The 16,741-nt window shown below is 43.2% G+C and overlaps 1 protein-coding gene, 1 long non-coding RNA gene and 1 pseudogene across 7 annotated transcripts in view; 2 read left to right on the forward strand and 1 right to left on the reverse strand.

Annotated features, from left to right (window-relative positions):
- The window catches only part of LOC308594052, a 294,546-nt gene that overhangs the window by 247,843 nt on the left and 29,962 nt on the right, over positions 1-16,741 (forward strand). The window lies entirely within an intron of this gene.
- Positions 1-16,741, reverse strand: part of AKAP11 (A-kinase anchoring protein 11) — a 40,043-nt gene that overhangs the window by 3,369 nt on the left and 19,933 nt on the right. For 2 of the 5 annotated variants that reach the window (XM_081206135.1, XM_081206136.1), the window contains 4 exons: positions 11,794-11,949; positions 4,140-4,223; positions 3,488-3,534; positions 2,621-2,781 (listed from right to left, as the gene is read on the reverse strand). In XM_081206135.1, the coding sequence (XP_081062261.1) occupies positions 2,621-2,781; positions 3,488-3,534; positions 4,140-4,223; positions 11,794-11,949 (448 nt within the window). The remainder of the gene's footprint in view (positions 1-2,620; positions 2,782-3,487; positions 3,535-4,139; positions 4,224-11,793; positions 11,950-16,741) is intronic. The other 3 variants (XM_081206138.1, XM_081206137.1, XM_081206139.1) reach the window with 3 other exon arrangements.
- LOC308593899 (small ribosomal subunit protein uS19 pseudogene) lies at positions 6,250-6,779 on the forward strand (annotated as a pseudogene). Its single transcript has one exon. The product of its transcript is annotated as a small ribosomal subunit protein uS19 pseudogene (transcript).

Raw genomic sequence — 16,741 nt, forward strand, 5'->3', positions numbered from 1 at the left:
TGCGTGGGTTGCGATTCGGCGCTTCTGTGCATGCGTAAAGCGTAATTTAGCGCTTCTGTGCATGCACGACTGCCGAAACCCGTTCTGGTACTTCCGGGTTTCAGCGGTCCATAACCCAAAAAAATGCAACCTGAAGCGGCTGTAAGCTGAGGTATGACTGTACTATGGTCACCTTCCTTCACTGCGCTTCCCTTTGGCTTAAAACATACCCTGTTGGGCTTCCTTATCTGGTCCCAGGTTTCTTCCTTGACCTGCCCCTCCACTCAAACTGGGACCCTCAAAAATTGCCCCGACACTGCAATTAGGCTTGAAAGCACCCCTCCTCTCCTCAGCTGCAATTTCCATGAAGATCTCACCCAACACCAACACCCCCGCTTGGGCAGCTGGGCTTGAAAAAATGTTAAATGCTTTCCCCTGAAAGCCTAACTGCTGAATGAGGGGATGGGGGAGGCTGAGAGCATGTAGACGGGTGGCCTGGACCATATGTGTGTCATGGAGATGAGCGTGCCATTTGTATATATTAATGTGAGCATGTTTGGAAGAGAGTGCAGGGTGGCTTTTCCCACAGCTAGTATACAACCCCTGAAGGCTGCTTGAGAAAGAATGTGGCTTTCAGGACAAAAATTGTCTTGCTTCCCTGACATAAAGGACAACTTGCTTCCACTTCACTCTCTGCTTCAATCCCAGCAACAAAGGAAGTATTTCTAACCAATGCATTAGCCATTTGTTTTCTTTAACTTATAATTTGCAAGTTGAGTAATTTTAAGCTTCTTTCCTTAAAAAATATATATCCAGACTAACAACCACAGTATTAAAATTGCAAGCCAGAAACGTTTTGATATTTTACAGCTGTAAAAACAAGGCACTCTCAAAGTCCAGAATTTCCTCTGATTTTCTTAAAGATGCCATTCTTAAGGGTGACACTCCCAAAAAATCTGTACTACATGGTAATGTAGGTAGCAGATAACAGCCCCCCCAAAACCAATGCTGAACAAATATTCATACATCTATCATCATCCCCAATAAATAAGCATTTCACAGTTGCACAAATTAACACTAAAATATGCATGTCCAAAAAGTGTGGTTTCACTGGTATTATTTACTCTATTATCAAATGAAACCACTGACTCCAAGTTAAATTTTTAAGAAGCATGAAGTTCCACAAAGCAGAAAATTAAATTTCCAACTACAAGCCCAGCCACAAAGTTCTGTCATTTTATTTATTAAATTTAAACAAATTTATTAAATACCATCACAACATGAAAACGTAGTAACCATCAAAAACAATAACCCCTGCCACAGTTTACAAAACCATAGATTATTTAATTAGCCAAAGGCCTGGGAGAAGATGAGTGTTTTTGCCTGATGCCTAAAGATATGTAATTGTTTCAGCACTTCCACTGCCTCACCTGCAGATGTAAAGGAGAAGCAGAGCTGTTTGTCATCAGCATGTTGCTGACAACTTACTCCAAACCTCTGGATGACCCCACTCAAGTCATTTCATGTAGATGTTAAACAGCACAGGGGGATAAAATCCAACCTTGAGGAACCCCACATTGAAGACTCCATGGGGCCAAAGAGCACTCCCCCGGCACCACCCTCCAGAAATGACTATCCAAGTTGGACTGGAACAGTGTTATCAAACCAATCTACTAACTTGTTAGTTGAGTTAGCCACTGCTCAGGCTCTAGTTCAGACACAGGCAAACTCGGCCCTCCAAATGTTTTGGGACTACAATTCCCACCACCCCTGCCCACTGGTCCTGTTAGCTAGGGATCATGGAAGGTGTAGTCCAAAACATCTGGAGGTCAGAGTTTGCCCATGCCTGCTCTAGTTCTACCCAGGTTGCTGTGGAAACAGTTCTAGATGCAGTGTTAATGGGGGTTACCTAATTATTCTATGGGGACCCGGGTGGCGCTGTGGGTTAAACCACAGAGCCTAGGGCTTGCCGATCAGAAGGTTGGTGGTTCGAATCCCCGTGATGGGGTGAGCTCCCTGCCAACCTAGCAGTTTGAAAGCACGTCAAAGTGCAAATAAATAGGTGCCGCTCCGGCGGGAAGGTTAAATGGCGTTTCCATGCACTACTCTGGCTCGCCAGAAGTGGCTCAGTCATGCTGGCCACATGACCCGGAAGCTGTACGCCGGCTTCCTCGGCCAGTAAAGCGAGATGAGCGCTGCAACCCCAGAGTGGTCCGCAACTGGACCTAACGTTCAGGGGTCCCTTTACCTTTTATTAATTATTCTATCCATGATTAGACCTGTGAAGGTATCAACTCTCACTTATTGCAGTACAATAAGCCAGTGTGGTGTAGTGGTTAAGAGTGGTAGTCTCGTAATCTGGTGAGCCGGGTTCGCTTCCCTGCTCCTCCACATGCAGCTGCTGGGTGACCTTGGGCCAGTCACACTTCTCTGAAGTCTCTCAGCCCCACTCACCTCACAGAGTGTTTGTTGTGGGGGAGGAAGGGAAAGGAGAATGTTAGCTGCTTTGAGACTCCTGAAGGGGAGTGAAAGGCGGGATATCAAATCCAAACTCCTCCTCTTCTTCTTCTACAAAACGTGATAAACACAGCTGAAGGACGGCAACTGCAATTTGTACAATGACAGCCCTTTCATTACTCACAAGAAAAAACTCCTTTGGAACACCGTCATGGAAATACAGCTCGGCCACCCCTGCTTCGGAAGCTGTCAGCCACTGCAGGGCCATTCTCAGCTGGGAGTCCACCAGGCATGGCCCTATGTCAACATTTATGATTACCAATGCCTTTCCTATGTTTCCCAACCCTATTGCAAGCAAGAAAGAGAATAAAGATGAAAAGCCTAATACTCTGTGAGCATATTTTACTCAATGAATTATGGTGGCCCATTCTTCAGATAACAGCAATACAGTAAAGCAATACAGTAAAGCCTTCACACATGATCCAAGGGCCAGGGCTGAACAGGGAGGTGCTCAAGATTGCAGATATAAAATTATTCAGGATAGCGAAAACTAAATCCGACTGCAAAGAGTTCCTAAAAGATCTCTCTAAACTGCTTGAATGGGCAACAAAATGGCAAATGCAGTTTTATGTACGAAAGGCCACTGTCCAATGTGGTGCATGCTGTGGTTAAGCAAAATTAAGCAAATTAAATAAATCCTAATTTTGACATATACACTCAACTCTAAGTATCTAACCTGAGAAGAGAGAACTTCACTGATTCATCTGGCTGGCCAATAAAAATTTCAGCATTCTAGGACTTTAGGGAGAAAAACTATTTCCAAAGTCCCTAAGATGGAGCTGGGTCATTCCCACATACACACTTTGCTTAGAAAAAAAATGAATTGGAATAGCTTCAGCAGAAGCTGCCCAGAAGCTATTACGAAATATAGAGGTCATTCTTTGAAACAGCTGAGGGCTGCTCTTCTGACACAAGTCTCATACAAACTGATCCATAAATAGAGCATTCTTACATCAACTACAGAATAATAGATACATCCTGTTAAGGTTACCTTCAATTGTATCTTTAAGCTCTTCCTCTTTGTCTTCTGTTCCATCACTGTAGGGGGAGGAAGGTAGAATTAATGCAAAGCAGGATAATATTAAGGTCTGAAACTTCAATAGGACATTCAAGGAAAACATAGTATGAATTAACCAAAGTATCAAGGAATGATTGTGAAAATGGAAGCTTTGCTTCTCACGCCATTTTCTGTCACCTGGCTTGTAAATTTCCCAGATAAATTCTACCTTTCCCTTTCAAATATGGAGTTTTAAGAAGGAGATATGTTATTATTATAATGCACTGAATTATATGCAATGGTTCTAATTACTAGCAGAAAATAAATGATTAAACAAAAGGGGAAACAGAAATATTGTAGGAAGCAAGCTCTTTTTTATGAAGAGATAATTGGAAGCATTTAGAATAGCAAGCAGAACATGCACAAAAGTGTTGCATTTTACATGTTTGTCGGGACAGTCACACTGTAGCACAGAAAAATGGACCCATTCAGTATGAATTTGTTAAGGAAAATCATGATCAAGTGAAAAGCGTGTGGGTAATGAATCACATTTCATATATGCCAGTTTATTCGGCCTTGAAAAATTATGACTTCATGCATTAATATATGAGGGACTAGCCTGTTTCAATGTCTTGGTTTGACCAACCTGTCTGATGTTGGAAAGGATAAATTCTCCTCATACATATCTCCTTCTAAACCAAGACTGCTCCAGCTACTGCTGTTACCATTACTGCCAGGGGAAGAAGAGAACAGAGCTGAACTAGAAAAAAGTTAGCCCAAACCAGAACCCAGAATCTTCATTTTCCTTGATGTGCTCTGTCCAGATTCCTGAGCTGTGGCACCATTTTCTTAATAAGTATACAAAAACACTTTGGGGGGGAAAGAGGTACAAAGAAACAAAATGAAAGGGCACCTATTAACACTGCTCAGAAAAATAAATGTGAATTCACGTGGCACTTTTCTCCCACTGCCAAACGATTTCTGCAATCCTCATGTGCTGAGCTGGTCCAGGTCAGAACAGGTGCAACACAGCTTCAGCAATGCAGCAACTGACAAAGGAATAATTTGGATTTCCTAATCATTTACATGAATGTCAAAGTGCTGAACCAATACTAGTTTCTTTCGCAAACAGCAAATTCCAAGGCTTGCATTCAATTAAGTTTTAACCAGAGTAAACTCACTGAAATGAATGAACACACCTAAGTGCATTGATTTCAGTGGTCTTCTGCGAGTAAATATGGTTGAATGCCACACTCTATAGTTTCTTTACAACACTGTTTCAAAAATCAGTGTGTTGAGAGAGAAAAAGGTTTTGTGAAGGTATCTGAAGTCGCCTTATACCAAGTCACGCAGACCATTAGTGCATCTAAGCAGGTATTGTCACCAAACGACAGTAGTGCTTCCAAGGTATTTGGTAGACGTTCCTTGGCCCTCTTCTAACAGGACAGCCCATAACTTGAGACACCCAGGACTGAAAACAATATTTGTGCTGAAAACCTGTTGTGCTGGAGGTGGCTAGGATGAGTCAGATGTCTCTTCTTCTGGCTCCGCTTAGCTCCACCACTGGGGGACAAGGGCTCTGCTGCCATGAAGCGCCCCCCCCCATCACCAGCAATATTCCTGCTGTAAAGTGTAAAGCCATCAAATCCACTGGGTCCTAAACCAAGTCCAGCTACTGTTAATGGGGCTGATCCAGGCTTCTCTGGTGTTCTCGGCAGGAAGTGGTGCAGAGGAAAGCAGCCTTCCTACTGCCCTCCTATCATCTATCCTGATCAGCAGGAGCAGCAGAATCCCAAATGCAGGGGTGCCTCTGCCATTCGCTCAGCCCCACTGCTCTTGCCTTGCTCAGACCATCAGAATTATAAGCGACGTTTACACTGCTAAAAAGGAAAGAAAGAGGAATTTTAAAGTACCTCTAAGGCCAAAGTTCCTTTGCTAGAGATCTTGACCACACACTGAATAAATTCATAAGTAAGCTAGTATTTATAATGCAGATGAGGAGTCAAGTGAGAAAGAAAAGTTTGCATTGGAGATCTAAGTTAGAAATTTAAGAAGCCCTGCTGTTGTTCTGTTGCCTGTCAAAACACTTTTAATATATATAAAATATGTCATGACATGGGACTCCTCAGCCTCAGGGGAAGAGGTCATGGATTGAGAACTTCTTGGACTAAGAACCAGTCTTTGATATCTGCATGCTGAAGTTCTATAACGCAGGGAGCCTTAAATGCCAGAACTTCTCTGGTCTGAAGAAGCTGCATTACCATCTTCTGATTCTAAGGACTCCAGCTCAGAGGCCATACGCAACCAACTTCTCCAGTGCCACCAGAGGCCCTCGTTCTTTAAATGGGCTAGACTCCCCTCATCAGTGGAGGGGCTAGCTGTTCTAAGGATGCTGCAGACCTTTAAGGCCCAGTCTGAATTTGCTGGTTGCAGGAGCAACAGTCAAGCCTAACCTGTCTGCTTCTAGCCTAGGCTCTACTTGGTGCCATCCAAGGTTCATCCCACTTTGCTTCTTTGCCTTTAGGACTTTAATCTCTACTTTGCCTGGCTTTGTTTATCTGGACTTTGCTTTTCTGGAACTTGACCTATGCTTGACCCTTCTCTGCTTCTTCAACTTGGAACAAATGCTAGTGTGTGACCTGGTGTCCCAGGACACTGTGCCCGTCACAAGTCCCATTTGGCAAGAACCTCATCCCCCAGCTGGGACCACTTCCTTTGGCCGAACAAAATGGTGTCAATTTAGCAAAATATTGCTTTCCTGGAGGAGACCGCGGCCAAGATGGCGGAAGTGGAACAGAAGAAGAAGCGTACCTTCCGGAAGTTCACCTATCGGGGTGTAGACTTGGACCAGCTCCTCGGCATGTCCTACGAGCAGCTTTTGCAGCTATACAGCGCCCGCCAGCATCGGCGGCTGAATCGCGGCCTGCGCCGCAAGCAGCACTCCCTCCTCAAGCGGCTGCGCAAGGCCAAGAAGGAGGCCCTGCCCATGGAGAAGCCTGAGGTGGTGAAGACCCACCTGCGGGACATTATTATCCTTCCGGAAATGGTGGGCAGCATGGTTGGCATGTGCAATGGGAAGACCTTCAACCAGGTGGAAATTAAGCCTGAAATGATTGGCCACTATTTGGGAGAGTTCTCCATCATTTACAAGCCTGTTAAGCACGGCCGACCTGGAATCGGGGCCACCCATTCCTCTCGGTTCATTCCTCTGAAGTAAGGGGACTTGGAAAGAGTTGTGTCTCTCGTGTAAATAAAAGGGTTTCCCAACAACAACAACAACAACAAATTAGCAAAATATTATAAACTAGTGTGATGTACTTCTAAAAATAGGAAAGTGGTTGTCAGTCTAGCTCACATTTGCAACCAGTGGAGTTAAGTCTGCACCAAGTGGGGGTGCACAAAGCTGGGAGTTTTAATCAATCAATCAATCAATCAATCAATCCCCCACCTTTTTCCCTGACAATGACTCAATTAAAGACCCACACAAGTGGTTTAAGTTTTTTATTATATATATTGTGGTTTCATATTTTGATTTTGTTCTGTGAACTGCCCTGAGACCTCTGGGTACAGGGCGGTATATAAATTCAATAAATAAATAAATAAAATTGTCTGAGGCAGCTTTTGACTTGTGTTTCTTGCAGGTGGAATGAAGGGTGTATGTCTCTTGTTCAAGGGCAACCAACCCAGAACTTTGCTGGGCATGCCCAAGGCCACAGTGTTCCAGCCAACGGCATTAAAGTCTGTGACACAATGTCAATTTCCTGCATATAAAACACCAACCATTTCTAAAGAATCTTGGGGGGGAAATAATTTGCTAACTAAATTAAAAGCCGATTCTCAGATGGAAGGCATTGTCGGTCAAACAATTAGTAAATCCTTATGGATAATTACAAATCTAAATAGCAGATGAAGATTCACTCTCCACTTTATGCTGTACATAGGCAGGAACCTTGTAACTGTAATCAGAAGTCAAGTGCTCATGAGTTTCCCCTTCCTTCTTCCTCCCCTTACAGTTTAAATGGTTAACTTACTTGTTTGATCAAACCAGTTTGCCATTGCCTTTAAAGCAGCAAACTGGTCTGAGTGAGTTGTCCAATCAGAGATTGCAAAACAAGATCCAACTGTGATTTGAAATCCTTGTTTGGAGGACTCACGGAAACAATAATTTGTTAGGTCAGACATAATGTCAAACTATGGTTGGATCAAATCAAAAAGCGATTAATCTAAGCACGGGAAGGAAGGCAGAGGAGCACAGTATCACAGGCTGAATGCCTTCCTGAGCCCACTTATGAATCTAGTTCATCTCCTCAACAAGAGACATCCAACTTTCAGAGGCCATCAGTCCACAAACCAATCAATCCAAACAACCTACAGAAAGTGAAAAGACGGCAGAAATGTATCTTGTGGCACAAGTGTAAGTGCTCATAAATTATATTAGACTCCGCAGTAAAGCTGGTGCCATTTAGTAGTAACTAGAATTAAAGAACTCCAGGCTCCCAGGCAGTCTCCTATCTAGGAACTGATTAGACTCAGATCTGCTATATCAGATGCTGTATCATTTGTCTTTAGACTAGAGACACATTTCATCATCCCATTCTCTACCGGAGTCTTCATCAGTCCATACTGCTTGAGCTTGCATGGAAAAACTTCATGAGCACTATATCAACATCAAGTTGTATGCCAGGTATCTACTGTTGACAATGTTTCTTTATAGAATCTAAATCAGTGTTTCTCAACCAGGGGGCATATGAAGATCTCAGGCAGGATGGGAATGGTTTTTTTTTAAAAAAAAAAAACTGTGGATAGTGTACGAAAAAAAATAAGTCACAAACTTTCAATCCAGTTAAAAATTCAAATAAAATAATTACAGCAGCCAGGTTTGAAAGGGTGTATGGGAGGTTTATGTTACCTAACCGTTTAAAAAGCTTGAGAAACACTGATCTAAGTCATCCTTAGCACCAGCTCATATGTGAATGGTCACACTTGGTTATGAAAACTGTCACTTACAGATAACAAACCCACAAGAACTCTTTATCCTTCACTGGTCAGGTTTGTTTGTTCTTTCGAGTGTATATTTAAGAAATGGTTTAATTTTATGTTTGTATACTCCAAAGATAGCTTATTATGAGTTGTTAATTTATTTTCCTCCCATGAAAATATACCTGAGTTAGACCATGAACTCCTCCTGCTGTCTATGCTGCTACTCTTTGCCTTTGGGTTGGTGCACAACTACCCAGTCACAGCTACGCTAAAGTCCTGGATTTCTCAATTATTTTCCCAGAACACTATTGCAAGATGAAAGAGCAGCTTCAAAATGAATCAGACAGTCCTTTCTTCATTGTCTGGAGAAGGAACTTCCTGGGTTATTTTGAAGCTATTTGCTGTCCTTTCCTGGTTCATGTGTAACTAAATCAGGGACAGCTCTGATTTCACATTTTGGCTAAAAACACTTGAAAAGTGGGAAAAGGCTCATTTCTCACAAAGCAAGTAACTAAAATAGTGACTGCACATTAACCTACAAATGCAAATAAAGTCCGTCATTACTATAACCATATTGCATAAAGAGGGGGGCATTGTGACTGAGCAACCCAGAGCAGCTATACTAAAGGGGGGAAGGGCGGGGCTGAGAAAAAGTTGTATGTGAAAACTCTGTGGTGCAGTCCAGTGTTGTCATCCAGCCTCTTGGCTTGTTAGGGAAATGACTGCAGCAGCAAAATGGGGGAGAAGTGATTGCTCCCCCCCCCCCCGGCAACCTCGCCATGGAGAAAAATAGGGGGGTTCCTGGGTTGTGTTGTCACTGCTGGTATAAACCAATTGGTATATTGATATCAAAGGCTTAAATCCTTTTTTGCTCAAGAGAGGTGGTGTTATTGTTTGTTATGTGCTGATGATAATATTAAGAGTTGTTACAGATAGGTAGCCGTGTTGGTCTGCCATAGTCAAAATAAAAAAATTCCTTCCTGTAGCACCTTAAAGACCAACTAAGTTAGTTCTTGGTATGAGCTTTCGTGTGCAGCTTTCGTATCTGAAGAAGTGTGCATGCACACGAAAGCTCATACCAAGAACTAACTTAGTTGGTCTTTAAGGTGCTACAGGAAGGAATTTTTTTATTTTGATTAAGAGTTGTTGTTATTCTGATTTAGAAAATTTCTTACCCATCCTTCCCCAGAAGGTCTCAGGGCATGTTACGGCAATGCAAAAATTCAGTATTTTAGCCTCCTCGCTCCCTCCCTCAACTGCCATCCCCTGAAGGACCATCTCACTCCCTGAGAAAGAGAAAAAAACTTTGCTGAGTTGCCACTATCTAGTTCCCAGCAGGGCCCCTTCTGCTGCCAGTTGCTACTGCACACACCTCTGGAAAACCATATTGCCCTGAGGGGAGCAGAGAAGAAGCAGTTCCAGCTTTGGCTTTAACATACGCCTGCATTTGAAATGTATTGCAACGTTTAAAAAACCCACACTGCTTGTAACCATCTTTTGTGAACTGCTCGGTGTCGTCTGCCTGAAAAGTGACATAATAAATACCTTAAATAAATAAATGTTATGAAATACAAAAGATGCCCCTAGAACAGTGGTTCCCAAGTACCTAGGTACTGCAATACCCCATTTTTCAACAGCTAAGACATGGAACGCCTGCTTTTGAAAATGTTGTTCTCGCTATGGTAGTTTTTGTTATGTGAATGGTGCCACAGAGCTCCCCCCGCCCAGGTGGGTTACACAGACCACCAGTTGAGAACCACCGCCTTAGAATACACTGCTTGCTTTAGCAGTTTGCAACTGAATTTATCCAGGAGGGGCATCTGAACCTGGGATGCGCAAAATCTCCATCCCCTCTGAAGTACCTACCACAAGCGTTCTTCCACCGAATATGGCTGGGGAGTTGTGGCCCTGCAGATCTTCCTGGGCTACAACTCCCATCACCACGAAGCCCTGACCCTGCTGGTTTGGGCTGAAGAACCCCGGCGGCACCAGGAGGGTTACCTGTTCCCCATCCCTAGAACACAGTATTGACAGCCTAAGATCCACCGAGGAAAGACTTTCTGTAAGGTAACTGCTTTATAGCAGATGGGAGTTTTTCCATGGTTTAAGAGTTGCACTGGGGGGGGAAGTAGAGCTCTTGTGTCTTTAACAGCAGTGTGACAGGCAGAAATGCAGGTTAAGACTTTGATTATATGGAAATACAATTGTGGGGAAAGCTTCATCTGTTTACATTCTGTCTGTCAGACACCTTAGTTCTAAAACTGTGGTTTGATAAATTGCTGGAAGCCACCCTGAGTAGCTGGGGCAACCTAGACAGATGGGTGGCATATAAATAAATTAGTAGTAATAGTAGTATTACTTGTGTTTTGCCCAATATATTTTTGGGGCCTCCACCCCAGCCACAAAGAGGATGCAAACTGCATATGCAAATTGTATCTAACTTTGTCATTGACTACAAAGGAAGCAGAGGCCCCAATCCACATGCTGGGCCCAGAAAATATTGTAAGGGCACCTCTGCCTAGAAATGCCAAGCCAACAGGAGTTAAAAGTAGGAGAAATGCAGCTGGACCTTCCACTAAGGATGTGTTCTCTTTTTAAAAGTTGCTTGTAAAATTAGTGCCCTTTAAAATGCCTACAGAATGATTCATCTGATATTTGGGAAGTCGGATGTTGCGGATGGGCAACTAAATGTCAGGATGGAAAATGCCAAAGTTACAGGCTGCAGAAAACTGGCTGAGTTTTCCACTGATAGCATAGAGAAATGATGGGGAAATAGATGAAGAAATGGAATTAAAACAATGGTGTCATGTAGATCTCTTCTTATCACAGTAGTTCTACCACTCCAGTCAACAAGAAGTCTCCATTGCCTCGTTTGATCTGCATTGAGATTCTTGCAGTGAGTTTATGTTTTGCTCCTGCACAGGCACATATTAATTAAGCCATACATTGCATTATTTACAATGTTTAACTCTGACCGAGTCACATCCCATACAAATAATATTTTGAGGAATTTTCAGAAGTCACACTTGTATAATTAACCATGTGTGAAATTTTAATGTAAGGTTAATTTCCCCTTATAACACCAAGATTACCGTGGTAGCTCCCAAGGGCAAGAATTGCTTGATTTAAGATTTCTTTTTACATAATGGTGTTTAAAGTTTCATTTGTTTATTACTTGTGTTTTAACTTTTTGACTATTGAAAATAATATTTTCCCAAAGCTGAATTCAAGTAAAAACTGAAACTTTAAAAGAAATGCAGGGCTGAAGGATAAACCGTATCATTAAGGCTGTGAGCATGTACAAAAGGTATTTTAGTTACCTATCACTGAGGTGGAGAAAGCTGCTATTCTCATCAGGATGCTCATCTTCAAAACTCAGGTTGGACCAGCTGCCAGTGCTGTCATCACCAGTGCTGAGACTCATCTGCTGGCTGACTATGGATTCAGCAGAATTAAACCCTTCTTTTCCCACAGAGCTAGATAAAGATTAAAATGATAGGATCACTATTGTGTTGCATATAGTTCCATGGCACTCCCAGTTTGGCTTCTTGCCGCCCCCTACTGTTGCCCACTGGGGGAATGTGGATGTGCTGATTAAGATAATGTGATGCTGGGGCCTCACAAATAAAACTGCAAGAGACCTTTTTTCCTCTGAGCAAGGAGCTCCTTGACAAACTTTTCCCTGCCAACTGCTTAAAAAATGAATCAAGACCTAAATCAACTACCTTCAGTTGGTAGAAAATGTAGGAAAGGTAGGCATTAAAAAGGGAGGGGGAAATCTGCTCCATTCCTATTACAAATGCAGCTTGAGCTGCCATCCATCCTAAAATCTTGACTATAAACTTTGACTCTTCATCACATTATTCTTCCTCATCTGCAATCCTATGCATATTTCCACAGAGCAAGCTCCATTAAATTCAGCGAGACTCGCTTCTCATTTAGAATGCAGAGGATCAGACTGTAACACTGAATAGTTGCCTAACAAAGCATCTTCTGCCAGCTAGAGTTTCAAAATGCTCATTTGGTTCTTCTAGTTTTAAACTGCTACTCTGAACGTGACACTTTCTCAGAAAAGAGGACCAGCAGCCAGCCCTGCCCCAAATTTGTCTTTTCCCTCTCTGCTCCCTCTATTGCCCCTGCAAGCTTGTTCAGTTAGGAGTTTAGCCTGAGCAGACACTTTCAGCTCCCACATTGCTTCGGAGTGAGTTGCCCACAGTTCTGCAGCGCCATGTCTTTGGAATCTGCATTAGTGATCCAAACAATCATAGACATAACAGTGTGATGGCAGCAACAACAAAAAACATAATGCTATTCTAGGCTATATCCACAGAAGCAAAAAGATTCTGGCATTGCAGGGGGTTGGACTAGATAATGCTCTTGGTCCCTTCCAACTCTACAATTCTATGATTCTAGGCCTAGTGTCCAGATCAAGAGAAGTAATCATACCACTCTATTCTGCCTTGGTCAATCCCCACCTGGAGTCCTGTTCTGGATACCATAATTCAAGAATAATATTGACAAGCCAGAATGTGTGTGCAGAGGAGGGTAACCAAGATGGTCAAGGGTCTGGAAACCAAACCTTCTGAGGAATGGTTGAGGGAGTGAGTTATGTTTAGCCTGGAGAAGAGGAGACTGAGAGGAGATACAACCATCTTCCAATATCTAAAGGGCTGCCACATAGAAGATGGAGCGAGCTTGTTTTCTCCTGCTCCAGAGGGTTAGAATCAAACCAATGGCTTCAAGTTACAAGAAAAGAGAGTCTGACTAAACATCAGGAAGAACTATTTGACAATGGAAAAGACTCCCTTGGAAGGTTGTGGGCTGTCCTTTCTTGGGGGTTTTAAAACAGAGATTAGGTGACCATCTGCAAGGGATGATTTAATTGAGATTCCTGCATTGCAGGGGATTGGACTAGATGACCCTCAGGATCCCTTCCAACTCTACAATTCTATGATTCATAGAATCAGATGGTGTCCCACATCTTATATTTGCACAGTTGGTTCTTCCTGCCTAAATGCAGAACCTATTGAGATTTATTTTGTTAGTTTGAGCCCAGTTCGTCCAATCAGTTAAGGTCACCTTGTATCCCAATTCAGTCTTCTGCGGCATTAGCTACCCCTCCCAGTTTGGTGTCATCTGCAAATTTGATAAGCATCCCATCAATAGCTTTGTCCAAGTCATTTATAAAGAAAATGAACAACAATGGGCCCAGGCTGAACCTTGCAGCACCCCCCTTGTAATGTTTTTCCAGGAGGACAAGGAACCATTGGTGAGTATTCTTTGGGTTCAGGTCAGTCAACCAGCTACAAATTCACCTAACAGTTGCCTTGTCTAGCCCACATTCTACCAGCTTCCTTGTTAGAATATCATGGGGACTTTGTTAAGTCTTACACTATATCCACAGCATATGGATCCCCTGATCCACCAAGCTTGTAACTCAATAAACAAAGAAAAAGATTTGTTTGGTATGACTTGTTTTTAATAAACTCATGCTTGGTTTTAGTAATCACAGCATCCTTTTCTAAGTGCTCACAGACTGATCTGTTCTATTATCTTTTCTGGTACCGATGTCAAGCTCACCAGTCGGGAGTTACCTGGGTCTTCTTTTTTCTCCTTTTTGTAGATGAGGACAACATTTGCCTACCTCCAGTCTGCAAGGAGCTCACCTGTTCTCCAAGAATTCTCAAATATTATAGACAGAGGCTCTGAGATTACATCTGCAAGCTCCTTTAGTACTTTTGGGTGCAGCTCATCAGGCCCTGAAGATTTGAATTTGTTTAAAGAAGCTAGGTGTTCTCTTATCCCCCTCTATTCCTATCTTGGGCTGCAGGTCCCTCCTTGCACTGGGCACTGCTTTCCTACTGAGTGAAGACAAGAGGCAAAGTAGGTGTTGAGCAGTTCTGCCTTCCCTCTGTCACCTAGTAACATTTCTCCATCTTCTACACAGAGGACCTACCACATGCTTGTTCCTCTTGATTTGAACATAGCCAAACAAACCTTTTAAATCATTTTTAACCTCTCTTGCAAGACTGAGCTCATTCTGAGCTTTAGCCTGCCTGATATTCACCTTTGCAACTGTTGGCTATTCATGCATTCTCCTCCTTCATGATTTCTCATCTCTTCCATTTCCTATACATACCCTTCTTAAAGCTCAGCTTATCTGTAAGATCCTTATGCAGTCATACTGGCTTCTGTAGATGCCTTCCACTTTTCTTTCTTTTTGAAATTGTCTGCACCGGCGTCTTTATTTCACCTTTAAGAAACTCCCATCCATCTTGGACTCCCTTCTCATTGATTCATTGATTTTAGAACTCCACTTTCTACTTCCCTCCATACTGAGAACTGTCCATTCATTCCTACTCCCTGCTTCCTGTTTCTTAACTCACTGCTCCCCTTCTGTATCTTGATACAGAGCAGTGAGTCTGCAGGAGGAATGTGTGCTGGGCCCGGGGGTAACTCGTGCAACATGGTCCAGGACTGGTCCAGAATCCGAAGGTTCCGCTAGGAGTCAGTCCGACAGGGCCAAGGCAGGACATGAGGCAGGAAACCAGGCAAGGACAGGTACAGGATCTTGCATACAGCAATGTTGCTCCCGCAACCTGAGGCAGGGCCCGACAGCCTCTTATCTTTGTCGGGGTAGCGGCTGGTCCTGACTCACCTCCCTTTTTCGCCCGAAGGCGAGCATTCCTCCTGCGAGTACTCAGGTCTATCCTTCTCTCAGACCTCAGTCTCTGCAGCTCGGGAGACATTAGTAGGTTACTAGACCCAGGGGCCACCTCAGCCTCCCCTGACCAAACAGGTAGTGGAGCAGCTGTAAGTGATGGCCCAGCTGAACACAACAAGGTAATCCCTGCATCCGGAGCCAGGGCAAGCTCAGGCCCCTGACTCGGCCCAGCTGGTGTTTGTTGCAGGGGAATCTGTGCAGACTGGGACTCTTCAGGATCAGGCCCCAGACTTGGTTCAGGTGATGCCTGCGGCAAAGGATCCAGTGCAGACTGAGTTTCCTCTGGTTCCGAGTCCGAGCCCGAGTCCCAGGCCATCACAGAATGACAGGAACAAAGGTATCATGTTGAGGAATGTGAGTGCAAGAGTGCTGTGGGCTTCCCAGAGGCATCTAGGAGCTCCCTGTGGGAACGAGATGCTGGACTAGATGGGCCTTTGGTCTGATGATGAGTCCAGATCAGGGAGCGCAAATGACATCAGCTCCTATGAACCAAGAGAACTGTAGTGGCAGCTCTCTCTATGCCTGCCCGCCCCCACCTTCCCTGGAGGATGCTGAAGACCTCCATGCCCAGCTCAGGAACCACACATACCATCAACTAACTGTTGGCATGAGAAGACTGTCTGTCTTTGGATTATATATTCTTATTGCTTAAGTGTTTAAATTGCAAACCGTCTTGGGTGCCTTGGCAGAAAAGCAGTATATAAACCCAAAAATAAATAAATAAAATAATAACAATAACTAACGAGTTCCTGATCCACAAGAAGACCTTTCCTCTTACTCTGTGACTGCTTATATGGCATACTTTGTCAAAAGGTACATAACGTCAGTAAAATCATCTCTATCTGTATGCTTTGTTGACACTCTCAAAAGACCTCTCATAGCATGTTTCTTCTATATGCTTGGTATTTTTATCTTTGGCGATGCTTTCCACTACTTTTCCTGGAACAGATGTTAAGCTAACTGGCCTGTACTTTCCAGGATATCCCCTGAATCCCCCCTTTAAAAATAAAATAATGTGTTACTTCCCAGTCTTCAGGTACTGGTTTTAGGAAGAAGTTACGTGTTTTTCTTAGACAATCAGCAATTTCCCATTTGAGTTATTCAAGAACTCTTGGGTGGATGCTATCTGGATTCATCAATTTGTCATTTTTATTTTGTCTATAAAGTCTGTAACTTTTTTGTCACCACTGTTTGCATCAGTTCTTCAGACTCTCCACCTATGGAAGTCAATTCAGGCACAGGGATCTACATCATATCTTCCACTGTGAAGACAGATGCAAACAATTCATTTGTCTTCTCTGCAAACTCCTTATCCTCTGTTAGCACACCCAAGGTACTCCTGTCATCCTAAGATCCAATCGCCTAACCAGCTGGTCTTCTGCTAGTAATGTATTTAAATAACCTTTTGCTGTTGACCTTTATGTTTCAGCAACATGCTCCTCAAATTGTTTTTAAGCATCTCTTATGGCCTACTTGCATTTCTTTTGCCAGAACTGAAGTGTGTGTGTGTGTGGAGGCTTTTTCATTTTTCTTTAAACCAGGAT

Source organism: Podarcis bocagei (assembly GCF_964188305.1).
Source record: "Podarcis bocagei genome assembly, chromosome: 8".
Lineage (NCBI taxonomy): Eukaryota > Metazoa > Chordata > Lepidosauria > Squamata > Lacertidae > Podarcis > Podarcis bocagei.